Source organism: Alternaria burnsii (assembly GCF_013036055.1).
Source record: "Alternaria burnsii strain CBS107.38 chromosome Unknown 715, whole genome shotgun sequence".
Classification (NCBI taxonomy): Eukaryota; Fungi; Ascomycota; class Dothideomycetes; order Pleosporales; family Pleosporaceae; genus Alternaria; species Alternaria burnsii.
In genome coordinates this window covers 1,017,295-1,035,008 of record NW_024066116.1, presented here as the reverse complement: position 1 = coordinate 1,035,008, position 17,714 = coordinate 1,017,295, and the positions used below count along the sequence as shown (strand labels likewise).

General features: G+C 52.9%; 6 protein-coding genes across 6 annotated transcripts; 4 read left to right on the top strand and 2 right to left on the bottom strand.

Moving 5' to 3' along the window:
• Window positions 1-73: 73 nt before the first annotated feature.
• GT037_007497 (cyanate hydratase) lies at window positions 74-656 on the top strand (the record flags this gene model as incomplete). The annotated part of the gene is made up of 3 exons (XM_038932544.1): window positions 74-103; window positions 151-587; window positions 635-656. 3 exons carry the CDS (start codon window positions 74-76, stop codon window positions 654-656), a joined length of 489 nt encoding a protein of 162 aa, XP_038785032.1.
• Window positions 657-1,508: 852 nt separating this feature from the next.
• Window positions 1,509-2,988, top strand: GT037_007496 (uncharacterized protein; the record flags this gene model as incomplete). Its single annotated transcript, XM_038932543.1, has 2 exons — window positions 1,509-2,530; window positions 2,583-2,988. 2 exons carry the CDS (start codon window positions 1,509-1,511, stop codon window positions 2,986-2,988), a joined length of 1,428 nt encoding a protein of 475 aa, XP_038785031.1.
• Window positions 2,989-3,270: 282 nt separating this feature from the next.
• On the bottom strand, window positions 3,271-5,014 carry GT037_007495 (rhomboid family membrane protein; the record flags this gene model as incomplete). Its single annotated transcript, XM_038932542.1, has 3 exons — window positions 3,271-3,411; window positions 3,469-4,454; window positions 4,513-5,014. 3 exons carry the CDS (start codon window positions 5,012-5,014, stop codon window positions 3,271-3,273), a joined length of 1,629 nt encoding a protein of 542 aa, XP_038785030.1.
• Window positions 5,015-5,577: 563 nt separating this feature from the next.
• GT037_007494 (uncharacterized protein) lies at window positions 5,578-11,398 on the bottom strand (the record flags this gene model as incomplete). The annotated part of the gene is made up of 4 exons (XM_038932541.1): window positions 5,578-5,779; window positions 5,849-8,236; window positions 8,638-8,992; window positions 9,040-11,398. The coding sequence occupies 4 exons, from the start codon at window positions 11,396-11,398 to the stop codon at window positions 5,578-5,580; spliced, it is 5,304 nt and encodes a 1,767-aa protein (XP_038785029.1).
• A 595-nt stretch (window positions 11,399-11,993) lies between these two features.
• GT037_007493 (charged multivesicular body protein 2a) lies at window positions 11,994-12,917 on the top strand (the record flags this gene model as incomplete). The annotated part of the gene is made up of 5 exons (XM_038932540.1): window positions 11,994-11,999; window positions 12,049-12,249; window positions 12,431-12,479; window positions 12,530-12,738; window positions 12,786-12,917. 5 exons carry the CDS (start codon window positions 11,994-11,996, stop codon window positions 12,915-12,917), a joined length of 597 nt encoding a protein of 198 aa, XP_038785028.1.
• A 908-nt stretch (window positions 12,918-13,825) lies between these two features.
• Window positions 13,826-17,315, top strand: GT037_007492 (pp2c-domain-containing protein; the record flags this gene model as incomplete). Its single annotated transcript, XM_038932539.1, has 7 exons — window positions 13,826-15,109; window positions 15,156-15,489; window positions 15,943-16,196; window positions 16,248-16,371; window positions 16,425-16,574; window positions 16,619-17,085; window positions 17,136-17,315. The coding sequence occupies 7 exons, from the start codon at window positions 13,826-13,828 to the stop codon at window positions 17,313-17,315; spliced, it is 2,793 nt and encodes a 930-aa protein (XP_038785027.1).
• Window positions 17,316-17,714: the final 399 nt, after the last annotated feature.

Below are 17,714 nucleotides of genomic sequence, written 5' to 3'. Positions count from 1 at the left end.
TCGTACATTGGGATCCATACGACCAGCTGTACCTCTTGCCGCTACCCGGTGCTTCCACTCAACGCCTATCGCCATGGCGCAACACCCGATTGCAACTTTGAACGTAAGGAGAGAATGGAGAAGTGTCGGAAGATGCTGACAATCTCGTAGGAAGAGCTCATCCCTCGCCTTCCACCTTCCTCTCCAACGCTCTTCGAAGCAAAAAAGAAGAAGAACCTATCCTTCGAAGCGATCGCAAAGCACGTTGGACGTGATGAAGTTGCAATTGCCGCTCTCTTCTACGGCCAGGCCATGGCCTCCGCTGAAGATATTAAGAAGCTGTCGGAAATCCTGGAAATTGACGCCGGCCTGCTCGAATCGCAGCTGTCAGGCTTTCCCAACCGAGGCAGCACGCTCGATATGCCACCAAAGGACCCCACCATCTACCGTCTCTATGAGATTGTGCAGAACTATGGACAGGCATACAAGGCGGTTATGCATGAGAAGTTTGGTGATGGCATTATGAGTGCTATCTCGTTCAGTACAAAGGTAGAGAAGGAGACTGACGACAAGGGCGAGTGGGCCAAAATTACACTGAGGGGCAAATGGTATGTTCATATGAATCTTCTCGAATATGTTACTGACCGGTATCTAGGCTACCGTACTCGCGGTTCTAAGTGGATCATATTAGCAATTGAACTCATGATCAATATCAAGTTTACTCTCTCTTTCAACTATGTCATAATGCCAATACTAGTAACAATCATTCAAAGAGCTTCGGCGCCATGTATAGGCAGTGTATCAAGCTTACCACGAATACATGACGGACGGCATGAGTAGCCAGCGAATCGATCGAGATGGAGACGATTGGTATCTCCAGTTCATGCTTTGTAAGTCTGGGGTCGTTGGTGTTGAAGATCGCATTGCGTAAACAAATCGAGGTTACTGTCTTGAAATTTTGTTTGTTGTTAGCGAGGATGGCAATTTCCTGGGTGAGAGTACACACCCAACGTTCTTGCCTACCTATCTCGAACCCTCCTTCACCTGTCATTCCTCATGCTTGCTTAGTTCAGCCCCACACCACACTCACCACTAGCTGTCCCTCAGTTTCTCAAATCCGCCAGACTACAAGCTTCCGTCCTTCCTACACCACCATCTTCACCACCAACCCCCAGATAACACAAAGCTTTCTCTCAGTCTTTGTCACAAAATCGGCCAACATCACACTCTCTGTGCTTCTCTTCCAGGCTACCCCCAATTTCCAAAACTACTGTACTCACGGGAAGCTTGCGTCTGCTGTCGAAGTCGGTGTAGCAAGTTTAAAGGAACTTTTAAGAACCACCAAAATAGGTGAGGCTTCGACAGTTCACGCACAATCGCTCGTATCACTGCATATTCAGGTAAGTACACGCGTCACGCTACTGTACTCGATTCTTTGAGTATTAATTATCCGACTAGCAGACGAGCCTAAGTCATCTGCGGTGAAGCTCACTCATTCCGCAAGGACTATCCGTACGGAAAGAGCAGAGATGCCAGCCACACTCGAACCCATCAGGCGGGTCAAGTGCACGTATGCAGACTGCGACATGTCTTTCGACACAGAGAAGATCATGAAGAACCACAAGAAGAACTTCGACGATCACGAATACTGTCACAAGTGCGACGAGGACTTTGAAACTTTCGAAGACTACGCCATGCACAAGATCACACGGCCTGAGGAGCATGGACAAGCATGCCGCGTCTGTGGTGACGAGTTCAAGAGCACGTCTGGCTTAAAGCGTCACATTGAGCGTAACCACAAGGTTGATCAAGAGCTTACCTGCATCGGCTGTCAGAAGTCCTTCTACCGTGCATGCCTCTTCATCGAGCACCTCGAGTTTGGTCACTGTGAGGTCATTCAAGCCTCCCAGTTCCAAGGCCACGTCGTCCATAAGCATCTCGTCGAGAAATATTTAGAGGATGGTCCAGCATGGAACCGATTGCAGCAAAAGATGTCCAAGTACGAGGCAGCTATCGACGTAGAAGAGGTCGGAGGTGTTCTGCTCAGCGATGACCCCATCGACGACAGCGCAGACATTGAGGACGTCAAATTCGAGGCGATCAAGCCCGATCCTTCCCTAGAAGAGCCACACACTCCGGTCTTCAGCGGTCACTACCCTCCCCTGCCTACTCAGAGCGGGTTTATGTCCGGCGTAGACATGGGGGTTGCATCGATGATAGGCGGCATGTCTCTCAATGGAGACGTCGATGTCGACTCTTTCGTTCATGATGGTTCTGAGGTTCAGGGCTCCAGTGTTTCTTCGTCCAATCATGAGACCAAGGTTTGGGGCCCTCGCAAGGGCAAATCAACAGGCTCTATACTGTTTCAAAACGCCAAACCCAAAGCTCCTCCCAGTGACTTCTCTGTCTCTGCACATGATGAGGCTATGGAGCATGCACATGGTCCCAATCTCTTTCGTGATCGCTTCTGGGATCCGATGAGTTCCGACTGGAACCCAGAGAGGTTCTACGACTCAATCATCAACAAGTACTATTGTCCATTCGTCTGCGAGTAAGTCTTTTCCTCTGGCTTTCTTACTGCTTCATCGTTAACGTAGCAATAGGCAAAGCTTTGACATTCGCCAAGATCTCAACAACCACATTCTCGTCGACCACCGCATAACACGCGTGAAGTGCCCTAAATGCCTAAAGTACTTCAAGTCCGCCACCGCTCTCATGGCTCATTGCGAATCCCATGGCTCTAAATGTACCATCAACCATACTGATAACTTTGGCGTCTTCCTCGACAGGATGTCCGGTGGCTTCCTTGGTGTACAAGAGAAGATCCGCCCTGATCATCTTAATACCCGACCCACCTTGCGGAGGAATGCGGAGACTGGGCATATGGAGATGTACAAGCCGCCTGTTGCTAGTTATCTGCAGTATACCGTTACTACGCCTCCGGACTGGAAGAATCCCATACACTCGGCCGTACAGATCGGTGGTATACCCAGGAAATCACAGTGGTAAACGAGGGCTTGGTTGTTCATGACAAGAGGGATTGATTCTCGTGGGCGATGTATACTCCTGGGTGGACTTTGGCGGGCAATGATAGCAAGTGCATGACACATTCACTGGCTTTATGGAGAATTATCACAACAGCGTGGAAAAAGTTTCTGGTAGGAAAATATTGCAATCCTTCAATATTGGTATGTGGTATCTATGCTTTGCGTCCCATGTATGCCAGACGGTTGATGAAATCTTTGTGCTCAAGAACCAACTCATTCACTTCATCTATCGATGCTCTCCCCTCTACAGTATCCGTCCAACAGTCGCTTCGCCCATAAAGTGAGCCAGGCTCGCCGGATTTAAACTCCTCTTGCTAGGAGTCTCGGTCGTCGTAAGGTTCAGACTACCCATATCACACCACGACACACCCTTTGTAGTGATGGGCTAGGGTAAAGTTAGCAATCCGTACTCTTCAAGGGTAAACTACAAGGATACACGTACCAAGCAAGACAAATGCTTGCACCAACTACAAGTATTCCTCCATTCGTAAAAGTTTCTCAGCAGCAGGATAAAGCCTATAAAGACTGCCACCAGACCGCCAGCACGTACAAGCCACCACGCCCACCAGAGTGGCTTGCGACCTTTGAAGAAGCCAACTGGCTGTTTGGCGAAAGCGGTAAGCTTGCTTTTGGATTCTGTAGCAACCGGCTCGTGAGCGAGGGGCTGAGTATCCACTGTTGCATACGGCGGTTCGCTTTGACCTGTTCTTGCGCGCAGCGACTCGGGTGAATGGATGATGCAAATACCCAGAACGATTCCCATGAGGAAGCCTCCGATATGGGAGAAGTTGTCTAGACCGGGGAGTAGACCAATGACGAACGCGATGGCCATATCGAGGAGGAGGAAGAGTAGGTCTTTGACCGGACTGCGGCGGGTGGACCAGTTGTATAAGAGATCGAGCATGGTAAGAGCCAAGACACCGAAGAGGGATCCGGAAGCACCAACAGAAGTGATACCATCGGGTGCGTAGTTGCCACCGAGCACGAAACCGAAGATACCGGCGGAGAAATATACGAGTGCGAACCGGAGGGGACCAATTTCCTTTTCCATGTCTCGACCTAGTGTCCACTGTAGAAGCATGTTGAAGCCGATGTGAATAATTCCTGCGTGCAGAAATATAGGAGTAATGAAGCGCCACCATTGGTTCGGCTCGTGGCTTCTATCCTTGAAGTCTGTGATACCCTCTTGGTTGGGGACACCACCGCCCATGCCGCAGAGTTCAGCCAGCGTGCACGTGTTATCGGTAAGGGTGGTGGTATTCGGGCATGGCCATTGAAGGACGGGTCCACCATCGGCTTCGATAACTTTCTTGATGTTGTGCATGCAGGGTGTGAAGCGCGCGCCCATGTTAATCAAAACGTAGGGCGAAGGACCGATCATGATGTTGAAGTTTGGCTTGGTTTGGATGGGGCTGCCTGTCAAGATGCCTATCCGCTGTCAGTCAATGTCTACGTCTCCAGATATGTTTGTACTGTAACAACATACCATTCTTGATCAACTCGCCAACAAACACGCCCACTTGCACCGCCGTAAGAAGATAGACTACCCACGTCACTCTGCCACTGAACCAGCCTTTCTTCTTTTTACTCTTTCTCCTCTTGGGTTCTACGCCCATGCCGTAGTACTCTGGGTCGCCATTATACCGTGTCGGACTGCTGCCATCCATCTTCGGCTGTGTCTGAAGCGGTATCGCGTTTTGGTCGGCGAAGGGGTCTGGCTGCCGCGCGTACGGGTCGTTGATATGTGCGGTCGAGCTATACTGTGTCGGAGGTTGGTATGAGGTATTTGAATACGATGTATCGATGGGGTAGCCGCCGAGCGCACCGCTGCTGGATGTGTGTGTGGGATAGGGTCGGTCGTCAAAGGGCGAGCTGACGGGCGAGACGGAGTGTTGTGTGTGGTTGCCGGGTACTGGAGGCAGAGGCGCATCGTTCCTGTCGTTGGACTGCCCCGGGTGGGAGTTGGCGTAGTAGTCGTTGGCCGCCATGATAGGCAAGCGCTGGTAGTGGTATTAGGAAGTCGCCAGGTTGCACAACTAGATGCGCTCTGTAGTAGGGGTAATGCGCTGTGCCAACGGGCGTGGTGTAGGCGAGGTCGGTTATGTACAACAATGAGCTGTGGGGTAGACGAAGGGTTTGGCCTTGCTCAAGCTGGGGCAGGCAACGAGGGCGGCTGCGAACAAGCTTTGTACAAGTCCAGGGGTTCGTTTGGTGTCTCGGAACTGCGGAAGAGGATAAGAGCAGTTACTTGGAAACGAGGCACCGCTATTATATGCCAACGCAGAAGACAGATGCAGCACAGAAGCGAATGTGTAGCCTGAGAGGCTGAGAGTTGTGGTTTGCGTATGCAAGGCCAGGGCTCAGAAAGCGATGGATGCGTAGCTCAGCCCCAGCTGTGGACCGGGTAGGGATGCGTGCCCTTAGCGACTAAGCGTCGATCTGTGGCGTAGAGGTACTATTAATAAGTGCCCTGCTCACTGAAATCACCGACCTGTGCATCAAGTTGACGCAGAAAGTGGCAATGTTTGAATTTGCGCATCCATATTGTATTTCACATTATATCTGTCTGACTGCGCGCAGTACAGAACGGACTGCCCCTGGAGCTTGTCGCCGTTACGCTTTCACTTCCGAAGGTGGAGCTGCAAGGCGCGCTAAATGACCCACTTGTTACGCGGACAGTGAGACATGCGTCACTCATGCGTGGCAGACACAGAGGTAGACTGGAAAATACTCCCCATGCAGGCAAAATCTGACTGTACTCGAATTACTTCGTTTACAACGGCGGTAGACTCTCTCTGCAGTTTGGACACATCAATCGATACCTCATCCACCCTTCGAGACATCCAGTGTGGAAGATGTGTCGACAAGGCGTCACCATGTACTGTCGCCTTTGCAAAATCATGCTCGTCCCACCCATGCCAACTACACTGCTCTCATCAGCTCCAGCAGGTATGACTGGTACTTCAATGTCGTTGGCACAGATACTGCAATCGAAAACCTTCTTGCCTTTGGATTTGGACTCGCCTGATGCTTTGGTGGTTTCGCCCTCTGCTGCCGAAGCATCAATTGTAGATGGTGAATCCGACGAAGTCGTGATGTTGAGCGGCATGGTTGCGCCTTCTTCGTCTTCGCGTAGAATGGGGTGGTAGTCGTATGCTGGCGGCGCCCATCCGTCTCTGACAAAGAATCGTGGGCCGAGAACCTCCTGGCTCACCAACACCACCACTTGCATCCATACCCAGCCTGCCAGGAAGCCCATGGCTGTCCAGTCCGTTCTTGAAAACAAGACATTGTCTTCTTTCATGTAAAAGTATGCTACAGGCGCGATGCGGACCATGCTTGTTCCAGCAACATAATCCCAGCGCAATGCTCGCCGACAGTTGCGCATGATATTACGATAGATCTGCGGTATCCAGAAAGACAGGTAGAGGAACGTCATGACGTCGAAATAGACAGCACGATATGTCGTGCGAGCAGTACCGAAGTGGATAGTCACAAAGAACAGGACTATAAGCATAAGGCAGAAGCGGCTATACAGTGCACCAAGCTCAGCTCGCGGATTTGCGTTCGTTGTCGTGGCATTGGTCGGCGTGGGCGCATTGTTCAGACCTGATGTGACATCCTCATCCGGATCGTCTTGATCTGGTGCAATGATGATGGGAGTGGGTGGACGTGGTGGTCGAGCGGCGGTTGCTGGCAAGGGCAGACCGGCATCGGCAGATGGTGCTGAAGTAGCAGTCTCGGGAGCTGGAGCCGGCGTCGTTGTGGTAGCCGCTGGAGTTCGTTGCCGCTCCTGACGCGCTCTCTCGGCTGCTTGTACGGACCAGATGTCCATCAGGAAGCGGAGGTGGGTCAGTACAGAAAATAGCGCTATGAATGCGATACTGTATAGCGCCAACTGTGCTGTACCGAGGAAGAAATACATGAAGATGAGGATCAGAAATGTGAAGCCGTCGCCCAGAGCCATCATAGCAATGGTGTAGAAGCTGACTCGACTCCGCATTGATGGCGTTGCTGTCTCCTTCATCTGCTTGAGAGTGAAGGAAAGCTGGAACGCAAGACTGATGGCGAAAGCCAGGATACCGTGTCTAGCGCGAACATTGAAATCTTCTGTCTTAGAACCGACCAGATGCATAGCCTCCGATGGCGGAAAGTCTGGAGGACCCTTTGACTCAATTACGAAACCGCAATCCGGTGAGAAGCCCACCATGGACATGGCATATGGAACATCGTGAGGGACGGGAGCTCCAGTAGGAAACCGGAGCTCGTGCTCGAGCCAGTCTATGTCGACGTTGGATTGACTTGGGAACTCTTGAAGATACAAGACGAATTCGCAATGGTGTCCCTGGAACATGCCCTCATTGTTGCCTTCTGCAGCAGACGTCCAGGGATTCCAGAGCGGAAAAGCTCTCTTCTCCTGCCGTTCAATAGTCTCATGTATGGTCCAGTTCAGGAACTCTTGCGATGTTGAGTAGAAATAGGGCGTGACCTGCAGGTGAGGCAAAGCGAAGATACCCGCGAACCGATCGCTCGTAGTAGTCAGAACCGCAGTCCCGCTTTTCATGAAATGGACACCATGTGCCACAAATTCCCACCAATTTCCTCCAAAGCTGTCTTTATCTCCAATAATCACTTTCGCGCTGATCTCGGATATGGTCTTGTTCTCATTCCTTCGCATCCTATCTTCCAGCTCTGTAATGTGCATTCGCAGCGGCCCGCCTGCACCGGTTAGGTTCCTGTCATATTCTACCAGATTTCCAAAGGGATCCGGGATAGTCGAGGCATTGCCCATATCGCCGGGGTGCCGTATGCGACTCAGCGGCGAGCGCGTCCATTCTCCTTGTACGTAACCAGATAGATTCTTGTATACCGGCATAGTAGCCTCTCCCTCTTGCAGTGAGCCATCAAGCATACCCTTCCACCCATCTCCCAGAAGGCGCTCTGACTGCGCCTTTGCTATCTGCCTCACAGGGTCCAGTAGCTCCCATGCAAAGCCATCTTCATCCCTCAGCCCAGTGATATTCAGCCACTTGTCCTTTTTCTCGCTGAAGTCGCCGTATCGCGTCCGATTCAAGAGATCTAGCTGGTAGTATTCGCGCTCGATGAGCTCTCGGTAGCGTGTGCGCGCATTGAATGTCGGCTGTTGCGGTTCGGGCGAGTTGATGAGCAGCAAGAGGATTATGAAGAAGAGAAAGGATCTCGGGTCTCTTCTGGTTTCCATCAGGGTGGTTTCGGGTGTGCATGAGCCGCCATGAAGCGGGTATGCTGGAAGTAGGGTATGCAAAGTTAGGTAGCGTTGGAGGGATGACGTGCGCAGATCCGAGGTCGACAGGCGTCAACGTTCAGGGTCCAACACGACAGCTTGGCAAAATCCAGCTTTCACCACCATATTTCAAGTCACTTATTCAGAGTTCGCGAGTATATATCTATCGATTTCGACCAAAGGAGCAAGAGGGGTATTGGGTCAATTGTATGTACACCGGGGAAACGAGCAAGATTACTTCGTCGTGACCTATCCTAACACCTGCAAACGCCTCCATGCTTGAACCTTTTCTTCATACGCATAAGCCGTGACTCTTTCAAATAGCATAAAGACATAAATTGCATCTACTGCATCGGTCCGCCAATCACGGGTGGCGCTGCCTCCAGGTCAACGCGTTGGACCGTCTGGCGCAAGTCGTTGCTGCTGCGGACAAGGTTGCCAAAGTACTTGCGTGCAACTTCAGTTTCCGCCTTGAGCTTGGTTGTCTCCTCCTTCTGGAGCTGGAGCTTTTCGACGTTCCTCTGCAAACCGATGCGTACATCGTTAGCAGGGCCTTTGAGTGCGCGCCGAACCTCGGAGCTAATGCGAAGGGCGTTGGAGTGCGTATAATCGATCGCCGCTAGTTGTTGAGATAGCTTCGCGCTAAGTCTGTGAGGTAGTGATTTAGGCACGGACGCCAGTACGTATGATACTCCGAGGGCGACTGCTGATATTAGCATACAACATTTCATACTCGTACGATTGACTTACCACCAGCGATGAGACCAGGGATTATCAGTCTCCTCATGTTGCTTGTGCCCATGACCTTTGCAGCACCAAGAGCACCATCTACCCAGCCGACACCGCCGACTAATCTGCCACCTACTACGCCGGCAACAGTCATGGCCATACCGGCACCAGCGGCCTTCTCCTGGCGTTCCCACAGACTGGCGATGTCGAAGAAGTCCCACAGATCAATATCAATATCCACTTGTCGAGCAAGAGCGTGCACTGACTTCCTGAACATCCTCTCCGGACGGAACATGACGTCGGCATACAAGTTGTTGCCAAGATGTAGGACACCCAAGTTTTTGATGCCGTTGTAGCCCTGCACAGCTTGGGTTCGAGCGTGTTCTTCGCACAAACGGACGCTTTCAGTGACCTCATGGAGCATCGAGTCCCTGATGTCCTCAGCGTACTGGTATGCTGAGAACAGGCCAGGGTAATCGATGCCAAGATCCTGTTCAGCTACTCTGGCAATGCAGTTATTGAGCGTGTCTCGAGTGTAACCATAGACGTCTGACGTCGTATCTTCAACCATGCGATCCACTGCCTCTCCAGCTTCTGTCCGTGACTTCTTGGACTCTTCAAACTCAGGCTCGAGCGCTTCGATCTCCTTCTTGACGCGGTCCAATTCGCTCTGAGACACATCTCGGTTGACTGTGGCTAGGTTGTTCATATCTCCCAGTACGTTGAGAAGATAAGTCTTTGCGGGTGCAAGTTTAGACCTGGCCCTCTTCTCCAGCACGAAACGTCGTAACGAAGCCTCAAGATCGGCAAAGTCGCGCTGCTTCTCTGCCTCCTTGCCCTTTCCTTTGTCGGATGGATCGTCGTCACCATCGTCATCAGGGGAGCTCCCACCTGCGCCCATAGGGATGGCGTTACTAGAAACGAAATGCACCAGCTCGCTGGACTCCTTGAAGGTGGCCGGACTGAGGTTAGCAACTTGCTTCAAGATCATCTCTTGGCAACGGTTCTGATCGCGAATGGTATCGAAGCCGTTAACTACCATGAACATGTATGCCTTCTCGCGCGCTGCGGTGAAGATAAAGTTCTTAGCGGATTCGGTGAAGTGATTCGCAGCAGAAACGACAAAGACGACGACATCAATCTCTTCTTGGCGAGCGAACACGGCGGTGGTCTTGAGAGAGTCGGCGTTCAGACCCGGGGCGTCAATGAGAGCAATGTCGACCACTCCGTTGTTCAGAAGTGATTCGTCAACATCTCGGATGTCTTTGATGTAGATCTTGCACTGTGCGAAATGATCGTTGTCGATGACAATTTTCTCCAGGTCCTTAATATCGAATACAACGTACGTGCTTTCGTCGTTGCGGTTGTACGTCGAACCGATGGGAATTGCGTGAACCTCTTCGACACCACCGTTCTCCCGGAAGTCAAGAACCTCGCAGAAAATGCTCGTGCAGGGCTGCTGGTCTTCGGGCAGGACCTTACGTCGGAGGAGGGCATTACAGAAGGTCGACTTTCCAGCGTTCAAGTCTCCCGTGACTAGGACCTTGCTTGACGTGTCTTCGATACGTTCCTTGAGAGAGAAGAGGTGGCGTATACTCTGTTGGATCTGGCCGTCGAGGAGAGACGCAACAGAGTTCTTCTCCAGCGAATGTACCAAGTCCGTCTGTGTTCGGCCGCCCATGCGCAGTTCCAACTTCAGAACGGAGAAATCGTGAGCAAGTTGGGGCGTAACCAGTCGAGGCTCTTCTCTACGCTTTTGCTCGGCGGCAGCGCTCGACTCGGCGGCGGGGTCATCTCCAATTGTTGTGCCCGCTCGGCGGGGTCCTCGAGGTCGTTCGGGAGAGCGCATATCGGGGTCGAAGTTGCCAATCGCAGACTGCGTGTGCTGCAGTCCAGGCCGAGATTCGCTGCGAAGGTGCGCCTTTTGTTTTTCGGCCACCTGTACCGAGGGGTAATGGGCCGGCCATTTCAGATTCATCTCTTGGAAACTCTTCAATGTCTCGATGGTGCCGGCGATCGCCCGACCGAGGGCGTTTTTGTTCTGGTTGTATCGCAATTGGAGCACATGGCTGCGCTGTTTCTCGACTTCGGCGTTTCCTGACCCGGCAAAAGACATAGGTGACGGCCTGTCTTCGCCAACGTTAGACCGCCAGTTCATCCCGCTGCTTTCGCCATCTTGCATACTTCCGCCATAACCGGAGTCCTCGTCCAACATGGACACGAGACGGGCAGCGGCGTCGCTTGTGGTGCTTCCGCCGCCAACCGTCATGTATCCAGGTCGAGCATTCTGTCGCGGAACAAAGTCATCTGACCCACCACGACGGCTGCTGGAGGACTCTCCAGACGAGGAGGGCCGGCCGTTTCGTCGATCGGGATTCATCGGAGTGGTTTCGTGGTTTGCGCTATAAGGAGGGGCGCATGTCGTGATAGACACGGAAGGGGGGTTGGTGGTGTTGTAGAGCGGGAGGCGGTGTCGAGAAAAGAATGCTGAGACAACGTCAGAGTTGGTGGTGCACACGCCACCACGCAAGCAAGCAGGGATTGGCTGTCAGTGACCACTACGAGTCCACTACCGCGGCTCTACACGTCTACGTCTCGTGTGCGTCTAATGTCTGGGCGTTGTTTCGATGCAGTAATTTCAGTTGAAATTCATATGATCGTATTGCTTTGAGAGCGCAATTGCTTAGAGGTGGGTAACGGGTAGTCAGTTCCTCCAAGGCTCGGCATCGCCATACCTGCGTATCTTGCCCTCCAGCCCGGCGGAACATCGAATGACATAATCGGGCAAGGCAACACCTTTTGCAACTCTGACCTCTCGTACGTCTCTCAATACAACTACCCGCCCAACGTAGAGCTGGCCTCTACCACCTACTCTCTAGTTTAGACGAAGTGGCCGCATCAGCCGCTACCCGCTGCACCTACTTCCAAGTCTGCCCAGCTATCCTCACCAACCTTCCTGCAGTCTACTCGCGACCATGAACGTATGTATACCTAGTATTTGAGCGACATCGCGTTTGACATCAATGCCAGATCGTAGAATGGGCCTTCGGAAAGCGCATGACGCCGGCGGAGCGACTGCGGAAACACCAGCGCGCACTCGAGAAGACGCAGCGAGAGCTAGACCGCGAGCGCGTGAAGCTCGAGAACCAGGAGAAGAAGCTGGTGGCAGATATCAAGAAGAGCGCGAAGAATGGCCAAATGGGACCTCTGCGCATCCAGGCAAAGGATCTGGTGCGGACACGACGGTATGCCGAGCCGCTGCTTGTCGCATGGCTACTTTCACATGGCTAATGTTTGCGCAAAGATACATCCAGAAATTCTACCAGATGCGCACACAACTACAAGCGATCTCATTGCGGATACAGGCATGGCAACCACATACTGAAATCTGGGCACAGCTGACATTGGGCAGACAGTACGCAGTAATGAGCAGATGATGCAATCTATGAAGGGTGCAACGAGTAGGTTCATATGTTATTAATCTTGCTAGACGTACTTTAACACACTTCAGCACTGCTTGGGAGCATGAACAGGCAGATGAACCTTCCCGCGCTTCAACGCATTGCTATGGAGTTTGAAAAGGAGAACGATATCATGGACCAGAGGCAGGAGATGATGGACGACGCCATCGATGACGCCACCGGCATGGAAGACGAGGAGGAGAGTGAAGACGTCGTCAACCAGGTCCTAGATGAAATAGGCATCGATCTTGGCCAGGCTGTGAGTACTCAGCAATCACCGAAAGTGCATTCACTAACGTAACATAGCTTGGCGAGACGCCCAGCGGACTGCAGAAGAACGCAGTACCTGAAGCCAGGGTGGCGCAGGCTGTCGGCGGCGGCGGAGCTGACCCGGATGATGACGATCTTCAGGCACGCTTGGACAGCTTGAGGAGGTGAGGGTGAAGTGCTAGTACAAGAAGCAACGCTGGAGGTGCCCGTGCAGCGCTCTTGGCTAGGTGTCAGCACTCGTGGACGTCAGATTGGGCACTTGAATAGAGCGTGCGACGTTGTCCACGTCCCAGAAACATTATGTGTCCTTTTGCGCATGGAGATGTCCGGAACATTTTGGACGTCTAGATCCTCGTGACATTGCGATAGTCAAGGCCGGCGGCCGTACATGGAGAGTTTAGTCAGTTCAGGCCGGCTCCACCGTACGCGCCGGCCTGCATGCGCTTGAGCCTAGATCATGCGGATCGTAGCCCAAAAACCCTGGAATTGGCTTTGGGTATCTTAGTGTTGGTGATATATCAGAGTCACAAGATCGTGTATCTGTTCTGCTCCCTTGGCTCCCCATTCACAGTACCCAGCGTGGTATACGTAGGTGGTGCTGCCCTTCCCGACTGACTGCGTGAGATCCCCCGCACTTCCGCGAGAAGAGCAGACGGCATAGACAACTTCCCACTACGCACTTGTACCCAGCACCCAGCAGCTCACTGCCTACTCCATCCACGCTATACCGGCGATCGTCCAATCTCAACCCTGGAACGTGCCCGCGCCTTGCCATCCTCTCCCAGCGTCAAGCCCTCTTCTTGCGCCAATTGATATTTCCGGTTGCTCGCCCCGCTATACACCTCCGACGTCATCACACCTAAGAACTCCATCTCCCACGACTCTTCCCCTTGCGTCTGTTTACATCCTTCCTAACATATTCTTGTCACTTGAGCCCCGCTTATTCACTTTCGCCGAATCCGCCGCCGCCCCCAACTGCATCACCGTCGCCACCACCCAGCCAGCAAACACCAGCGCCATCAATCAAGCTGGCAGGTAACAGGCGTCGGAGCGCCCAGGGAGGCTTGCTCTCGAAGATGTTTGGGAATGCAAAGGACGACGAGAGTTCTACCATTGGCACTCCTGCAAGCAATGACGCGCCACAGCCCACCGCAGCCCCGGTGACAGACAACGGAGCTGCAGGCGCAATAAACACGACCAGCAACGGCTCCGCTTCGATAGATCGCAAGCCCAGTGACGCTTCTGCGCCTGCTGAGAGAAAACGACGGAGCAGTGGCGTGTCGCGTGCCCGGGACATGTTCTCGAGCGCGAAACAGTCGTTGCATCTCGGCGGCTCGTCAGGCTCTCCCACCTCCAGTACCTCCACCATGTCAGAAAAGGCCTCCCCTCAAACCCCCATGCAGAAGCTCGGCAAATCCGATGCTGCTCTCAGTGTCCCCCAGGGCTCACTCAACAACTCTGCCGGCGAGTCGGCGCCTGGCCCACGATCCACCTTCCGCGTCGGTGTCACAGAGGATAAGAACAAGAAGTGCAGACGAACGATGGAGGATACCCACGCATACCTATACAACTTCCTGAGCACTCCGGCTCCCTCTTATGGCGCCGAGAAGACACGCGCCATATCCGATGCCAGTTCGACTCAGTCGGATGCTCTGTCGCAAGCCGTAGTCGAGACCGACAACGGATACTTCGCCATCTTCGACGGACACGCCGGAACGTTCGCTGCCGATTGGTGTGGGAAGAAGCTCCATTTGATTCTGGAAGAGACAATTCGAAAGAACCCAAATACCCCGATACCCGAACTACTCGACCAGACCTTTACCGTAGTCGACCAGCAGCTGGAAAAGCTTCCCCTGAAGAACAGTGGTTGTACCGCGGTCATCGCTGTCTTGAGGTGGGAGGACCGAGTGCCTAACGCGCAGTCGTCCACCGGCTCAGTCCTCTTCGCACCCGCGGCAGTATCGGCTATCAAGCACGCCGGCGAAGGCGAGGCAAAGGATGGTGCTGATTCCGCTGTGGAGCCTGCAGCTGAACAACAAGTGGAGGCGAGGTTACGGAACGAGGCCAGTCGACAGCGCGTGCTGTATACGGCCAACGTGGGCGATGCGCGTATTGTTCTCTGCCGTAATGGCCGAGCACTTCGCCTCTCTTACGACCACAAGGGCAGCGACGAGAATGAAGGCCGTCGGGTTGCCAGCGCTGGTGGTTTGATTCTCAACAACCGCGTTAATGGTGTTCTTGCTGTTACACGAGCATTGGGGGATGCCTATATGAAGGACCTGGTCACTGGACACCCGTACACCACCGAGACTGTTATCCAGGCAGAGCAGGACGAATTTCTCATTCTTGCTTGCGATGGAGTAAGTAGTCCATCAACGAGTATGTAACATCTACTAACGAACACAGCTCTGGGATGTCTGCTCCGACCAGGAAGCTGTTGACCTAGTCCGCCAAGTCCACGATCCCCAAGAAGCATCCAAGAAGCTCGTCGACTATGCCCTCGCTCGCTTTTCTACCGACAATCTTTCCTGCATGGTCGTACGCTTCGACAACAAGGCACTTCGACAGCGCAAGAATGACGCCGCCATGGGTGTAGATGGTGACCAATCTACCATGAAGGGCGGAATTACCGAGGCAGACGCCATCGTGGCACAAGCGAAGAAAGCAATCGGCGAACCAGAAGTACCGGTCGAGGCTGCGGCACAGGAAATCATTATGGAGGAGGCGGAGGCAGAGCCAGGTCCTGAGCTGAACATTGACGCTGCGAAGGCAGCTAGGAAAAACGACGTGTAGTTTTGGACGAGGACTGTCTAGTATATGGAGGCTGCAGCTCGGGCGGGCATTTTGGGAGGGACAAGGGTGGTGTGCAATGTTTATGGGCAGATGGCGGCAGTGTATGATTTCTAGCGTGCCTGAGGATCTGGTTCCGGAACCAGGTCTCTTTCGGGTGCATTCCCTAAGGTTAGCCGTATCTCACAGCTGAGCGCTTCAATTCAAGTTCGAGCGAAAGTAAAGTAAAACGTATGCAAAGCTTGTCCAACGTGTTCGTTTGCCGCCTGTTTACCTCCATCACTGTCTGCCCCGCATGTTTGCGCATTGACTTCCCAGGTTCACGATGCGCTAATGACGATCGTGGGGCGGGCGTCTACCTGCATCCTCTTTCACCACATTCGAGAAATCCTGCCTCTACTAGCCCCCGATCTCCGCTGTTCCTGTCCCCGGAGCTTGGATTACTGGAGTCACACGCTCCATGCGGCTCCGAGGAGCAACGCGATAATCATGTCGGGCGTCGACACGGCAGACTCTACGACCAACGCCCTTTCCAACGATGCGCGGCCCGCCTTTGTGACGCCGAGGGACTTGCTCCAGCAGTCCCGGGCGCCCTTGCCCCCAAGAGAGCAGCCGCGCCAGCTTTCAGCCGTCGACCGCGAGCAACTGGACGGCTTGGTGCGGAATCCTGTGTCGCGTATGGTCGCAGCGCCAGCTGACAAGAGCTAGAGAACCATCAGAGCTTTCCTCAAGGCCAGAACAAGCTATGACGTCCTACCCATAAGCTATCGCCTCATCGTATTCGACACGGCGCTGCTAGTGAAGAAGAGTCTGAATATATTGAACCAGAATGGTGAGCTTGAAACCTTGTGTGTGTGCAAAGCAAGAGCTGACGGCTGGCTATAGGAATCGTCTCAGCGCCGCTATGGGACTCCAAATCCTCCACATTCGCCGGACTGCTCACGACATCCGACTACATAAACGTTATACAATACTACTGGCAGAACCCAGACGCTTTGGCGCGGGTAGATCAGTTCCGCCTAAACAGCCTGAGAGGTAGGCGCTTTGCTTCCACACCGACCACCAACTCACACGTACAGATATTGAGAAAGCTCTGGGTGTCAAACCCATAGAAACAATCTCCATACACCCCGATCGACCCGTATACGAAGCATGTCGCAAGATGCTTGAGTCACGCGCGCGCCGCATACCTATTGTCGACAGCGATGACGAGACACATAGAACAATGGTCGTCAGCGTCATCACCCAATACCGCATCTTGAAGTTCATCGCGGTGAACGTCAAGGAGACGCAGAAGCTACGGAAGCCACTGAAGGAGCTGAACGTTGGCACATACGAGGATCTCGCGACTGCATCCATGGACACACCGGTTATGGACGTCATCCATATGCTTGTTAAGAAGAGCATATCAAGCGTGCCCATCTTGGACAGAGCAGGCACCGTGCTGAATGTCTTTGAGGCTGTAGACGTCATCACGCTTATCAAGGGCGGCGTATACGATGACTTGAACCTGACGGTCGGCGATGCGCTACTGAAGCGTTCAGACGTGAGTATCCATTTCTTTCTTCCATCTCTGCGCATTTCTGACAGCAGCAGGACTTCCCTGGCATCTTCACCTGTTCACTGAACGACAACATGTCAACCATATACGACACAATCCGGAGGTCGCGCGTGCATCGATTCGTCGTCATAGATGAGAACAGTAAGCTTAAAGGCATGGTAACCTTGAGCGACGTTCTCGAGCATACGCTACTCGAAGGCATGGAGGACGAGTAGAACGACGCGATCCTAGACCACGTGTCAGCTCCACACGCAAAGTCACTCAGAATGTATGAGCAGAGAATGAGACGATGCGACGACTGAACATTCCACTGATTGAGTGTCGAGCTCACGAAAGCATTTCCAGATACATCCTATAACGAACTGGGGTTATTGAAGAGAGCTGAAGATATTGTAGAAGCGAAACTGGCTGAGATTAGTGCACGATAAATGGTCGTAGCAGAAGTCTCACGGATACTTAAATCATCATATTCACAAGTTCATCCGAGATGTGTTCCTCGCACTTTCATTGTGCATATATACTCTGAAAACTATTTTTTGCACACTTCTAGGTTCCACGTTAGCAACATAAACTGATTGTGGTCAAGTCGTCAGATACATCCGAGGTGCCCTGGG